Consider the following 5,708-nt stretch of genomic DNA (forward strand, 5'->3'; position numbering starts at 1 on the left):
GGGTTACCAGAGAGGGAGAGAAACTCAAGGTGTATGAGAGGAGTAATAAGAGCTGCAGGTATGTTGCCGCTAAGTTTATTTTCGGAGAGATCAAGAAGTCGAAGAGATGTCAAGTTGCTGAAGCACATAGGAATAGACCCGTTAAATTTATTCCAACCTAGTTCAAGTTCATGGAGATTCTTCAAACGGCAAATTCCTGCCCAGAAAACCAGTTCCTTATAAACTTTTCATACAGTAATTGTTGATGATAGGTATGAATTGTCAATACACAGCCAATTCAGAAACCGTGAAATCATATCTTACACACAAAAATACTGAAATGTTGTTGTCAATTTTCAGTCCGTTCTCAATCAACCTTTTAAAAGTAAATAGCAACTTTAAGCGAAAAACGTGAGCCTTTCATAGCCTAGATTATTACCTTGAAGGATGGAGGAATCATTCATACCGATACCATTCAAAGACAAGGCTTTAAGGGAAGTTAAAACCTCAATGTCTGAGAGTCTGTTAAAGCTTGTATCTTCAAGATTGAGTAGCTTCAAGTTCTCCAGCTTCAATTCTGCAGTTCAAAACTTTTATGTTAGTATTATAGCGTTGGATATATCAAAATTAAATAACTATCATTGAATACCGTATTCTTTTAGAAACTCAAGCAGTCTAAAAATAATAATAATAAAGTAAGATCAGGTCAACCGAATTTTTTTCAAAATATTATTTAATCACTATAATTTTTTCTTGTCAATTGACCCATTGAACTACTAAAAGTGATCAAATTGGGTTATTGTATCCATTTTTTTGGTTAAAGTGGACGAAAGTTACAGCATGTGAGCTGCACACTAAGTAGGGCATCTTTGTCATATTGTAGTGGAAAAGTTGTTTAGTCGGCTAAATGGGACTTTAGAAGAATACACCTATTTGGGAAAAATTTTTGAAACTAAAGAAGAATAACAAAAATCTCTCAGAGAAAAGTTAGAACCACAAATTAATCGTTGCATTTCTAATTCTTTTAAAGATTACAGAAGTGCTTTTAGCAAGGAGGATTTCCATTTCAAGAAAACAAAGAAAGAAAAACTACAAAAAAGAGTCGGTACAAAATATTGAAGGATGTATTGTGTTGATGAACAAGTAAAGAAGAATAAAAAGAAAATATTTCCTTTTAGCAGAGGAAATGCTGAATTTCTTTTCCAAAATTTTGCTGTAACACTTTCTTTTATTTTTTTTTTTCTAAATTTTTTCGTAAATCAACTAACTCTCTTACTACAGTACTTATATTATTTCTCATAAGATTTAGGAGTACAAGGACCACTTGCGTCTTAAGTTTTCGCTAATATAATTTTTCTTTAATTACCAAAAAGTTTGCCAATGAAATACATCAATAGTTACTAAACTTTTCTAAATTCTCGCTTTAGTACACTCTACTATTTTCATATATGAATTGATGGAAATATTCTTGCAAATGTAACGTGCAATTTAATTACGTGACGTAAATTTTGCCCCTTTTATTTGAGAAAAATAGATGGAATGATGCAATTGATTACTTTTAGGAGTTTAGGGAGCAAGTTGACACAGAAACTAGTATAATAGGTTAAAGGAGATTTTAGAAAAGTTTTAGTGATTCGTGTTTCACACTTCGCCCTGAAAAACAACAGTTTGACTTCATTACTAGATGTGTAACTTCATAAACCAAATATCCTTTGCAATATTAAGTTAATTGAAATTTAGCATAAGATACTTGAATTTCCTGATTGTTAGTGAATGGATTTTTGAATTACAAATGAAAGAAAAATTTACATAACTGATCCTTCTAGATTCACAAATAGATCTCCTGCCTTTTATCTATGTTCCATTTAATGTTCATTAAACCTACTAAAACGAATGGAGTATCTCTAATTTAGGTAATTCAAGGTAAATCATATACAACTTTATATCAAATTAGATACACATACCTGCAAACGACAAGGAACCAGAAAATCTAGTACGACTTAAGTCAAGAAGCTCCAAGTTTTCCAGTCGATAGAATTCTATAGCAATAAGATGATCCAAGAACAGTTAGAATGCACAGATTGTGCTCCAAAACAACTCTCATGCCTATAGATTGGACCTTGTATCTTTTTTTTTTTTTTGGGTATATCTATACTTTCATAATTTTAGTACATGCAACATCTCTCGCAATTAAAAACAAAAAACTAATTAACTTACCCCTCTAATCCAATATTTGTGAAGGTAAAAATGAAAAAAAAAAAGATTCTTTACAATTTGTTCCTCTTTAATAAAGTTCACATTTCAATGGTATTAATTGCAATAGAGTTCTAAGTTTAGATTCTCATTTATATTTATATGCAAAACCAAAGAAATAGAAAAAACAAAATATAACAGATCGAAGCAAAAAAAGAAAAATTGCGTAAACAAAGTTCAAGAAAGCCTCATAAAAGAATTTTACTGGACTATCCATGGAATTATACTGAAAGGAAACAATGCCTTTAAAATTGTAATAATTATACTGGACTAAATATGAATTATGAATTCTAAGTGAAAATACCTTCTAAAGGAAACAATCCCTCTAACTGCAGACCAGCCAGAGACAACCTTTTAAGTTTAGTAATTGCGGTTATAAATGGAATTATACTGTTGTTGAATTTGTTCCAATCGAGATATAAGGACTCGAGATTTTGCAACTTAGCCCAATTCCTGCAACCTGCAAAGCACGGTCATATTCTAAATGAAGTTTGGGGTCAAAATATAATTCTAAAAATATTTCATGGTATAAATTAAATTCTAGAAAAAAGCTTATTCGCTACTGCTTTCTTGCAAAAGAAAGAGTGTAGAAATTCACCATGGCTGTTCCCTGCAGAATCATCCCAAAGGACGTGGTTAGAATTTTGTCACACTTTAGTATTTTCTTTGGGCAAATTACCCAGTAACCTATTAAACTTTTGAAATCGTATAGTTTTGGCTATTCAACTTTTAAGAGTATAATGTTTTTTTCAAAATTATGAAATTACCCACTCAACTCCCAAACGTGCATATTTTGGATCATTTCATCTATTTTTACCGTCCACTTTGCCTCCTGGTTATGTCTCGTGACTTGTGTTAAATAACTTTTTGATGTTCTTTTATTTTGTTCCTTTTGTTTTTTCTCTTCTACCTACCCAAAATGTTTAGATGACTCTTCGGTTTTTAAAATTGATTGACTTTGGTGTTAAAAACTAAGGGTATAAAGTACAATTAACTAAGGACGAATACAAATAGACAAGGTTTTGCAGAAAAGGTTATTGAATTAAGGGTCATTAATTCAACTGTTGGACGTACTAACTATTATCGATTGGTGACATCATAAATAAATAAAAATAATTAATATATTGCTACTACACTTGTATCTGCACGTCCATTTCCTTAAACCTTAGACCCGAAACGAGAAACACCAGAAATATAGTACAATGGTATAATAACCAAAATGAAAGATCACTTTAATTGCACTAATACTGACTGGGAATAAAATGTTGTCAAGAAAAGTAAAGGATGGAAGGATGAATATGATTTGTAAGATAGTTTCCTGCTGAATTAAACTAGTCATCAGTTTGTGAGAGATTTTGAGTCTTCTACAAATATAATATTGATATACACCCAGATTAAGAGAAACTATAAGAAATAAGGCCAAAAAATAGAGATGAAGAAATGTGGAAAACTTGTATCCAGCCACTGGCAATAATGTTGAAAATAAGCCTAAAAAAAAGAAAAGAAAAGATGACGGATGAAGATGCATTAACGATGGAAGAAGTTTGAGATGACCGGCAGCTTTCTTGGAAGTCTTGGTCAAACTTTTGCTTTTTTAAAGACTTTTTATTTTTCAAGCTTGACCAATTTTAATCAATACAAAGAACCAGACTAGTTTAGCAACCCGGTCCAGTTCAACGGTTCACCGGTTGAATCAACTGGGTTTATAAAATAGAGCAATTTTATTATCTGATTGGGTTTGATGCATAACCGATTCCGATTGATGATTCAACCTGTTCGGTCAAATTGTTCGGACTAAGTTTTAAAACCACGCAAATGGAGTCCAACTAAAATACACATTACCAATAGCTCAAGCAAATGAATTGGAATTTGAGTTCATGACTTTGGCAGTGAAAACACCTTAAAGGTGATTTTTTGCTCAATTGGATTAATCTAGCTGTCTAAGACCTCGACCCACACAATCGCATACCAATTTTGACTAAATAATTAAACTGTATAACTGATGATTGATCCAATTAATTATACCACCACCCTATTGTGACCACCAATTTAAACCTATCCAATTCACCCATTTTGACAAATTACAGATTCACTTCAGTGGTTCAACTCTGTTGTTTTGCACTTGACTGATACATATGCAAAACGTCAGTCAAATAGGCATCCATATCAGTTTTCATTGTTCATACTAACATCTCCAGACCCCAACAAAAGTTTGTCTCCTTTTGTTGTTTGAAAAATTTATAAAACAACGAAATGTGAAAATTAGGATTTGATGCGAAAACAATTATCTTCAAGGAAATTAAGCCCTCAGTATGTTTGCTGTTGGGTAAATAGCACTTTCCTTCAAGATTAACAAAGCCAAACTAAAATTTCTCATAACAATATGAAGATCCCTCCAATTGGATTGGTATAAAACAAGATACTTACTTATATGAGTTTTCATCTTCTTGTAGCTTTGCAATCAATGTGGGATTCTCAACCAATATATCAATAAGTACACTTTACAGTATCTAACCATTTGTAAACGTCAAGATAAATGTATTACTCCCCAAAAATCTTCTTATATTGTGTGCAAAAACCTCTTTCAGCTGGTAAAAATATTATTGATTATAAGTTTCCTTGTAGCAATTACCAAGAACAAGGAATCCCAAACTATACGACAAAAACAATTACAAAATTAAAGTAAACAAATGATTTGAAGAAAGATATATGGTAGCGCAGTTACCTGTCACTTCACCATTGAAGTCATTCCAACTCAAGTCTAGAGCTCGGAGGTCCTTCAGGGGTATGAAAGTGCTGATATTTACATACCAATCCTCATCCATACTCCCTGGCAAATTACTAAGGTGGAGTTCAACAATTCTCCCAGTAATATTACTGCACTTGACCCGTTCCCAGGTGCAGCAATCAGTATTTGCTCCATCACCTTCTTTTCCAGTCCACGAAGAAAGGATAAGATGAGCATTTGTAGTCACATTTAAAGAAGCTTTGAAGTCCAAGAGAGCATGTTTTTCTTCTAGAAAGCAACCTGAGCAAAGCCGTCTTCCGTTGAGTATTATTGATACAGCAAGAGCCCATGAGGCAATCAGAATGGAATGACCGCGCATGATTTCAGTATGGAGAATTAGTGAAGGAAAGTGTTGTAATGAAAATGGAAGGCAGAATAGCTTATTATCCCACCATATTCCAGGCTTCCAGCTGGGCGGAGTGTCGGGGACGGAAGAAGACTACACTACACAAGTCAAGTCAACTCGGATGCCGGTCTGTTATGCGTTGACTCCCTTTGTGGTAGGAATGCGTTGATGCGTGGCCAAATGCTACATGGACACGTGGGACAAGGTGAAATGTGCCAGCTTTTGTGGTCGAGTTGCCCGAGCAAACACTCACAAGGTGCCTTGTGCAATAAATACTGAAAAATAAACTCTTAGTCTTAGATTATCATTGTTGATCTCCATGATTTTTTTTGGCATGAAAAA

General features: G+C 33.3%; 1 protein-coding gene across 1 annotated transcript; it reads right to left on the minus strand.

The window, feature by feature from the left end:
• Positions 1-7: 7 nt before the first annotated feature.
• Positions 8-5,386, minus strand: LOC113755891 (receptor-like protein 15; the record flags this gene model as incomplete). Its single annotated transcript, XM_027299756.1, has 5 exons — positions 4,958-5,386; positions 2,537-2,692; positions 1,944-2,018; positions 419-556; positions 8-196 (listed from the first exon to the last, which is right to left on the minus strand). Coding segments are annotated over exons 1-5 (940 nt in total), but the record flags the coding sequence as incomplete, so codon positions are not given.
• Between the last annotated feature and the right edge of the window lie 322 nt (positions 5,387-5,708).

The sequence above is a fragment of the Coffea eugenioides genome, unplaced genomic scaffold (assembly GCF_003713205.1).
Source record: "Coffea eugenioides isolate CCC68of unplaced genomic scaffold, Ceug_1.0 ScVebR1_1819;HRSCAF=2744, whole genome shotgun sequence".
In the NCBI taxonomy this organism is placed as follows: domain Eukaryota; kingdom Viridiplantae; phylum Streptophyta; class Magnoliopsida; order Gentianales; family Rubiaceae; genus Coffea; species Coffea eugenioides.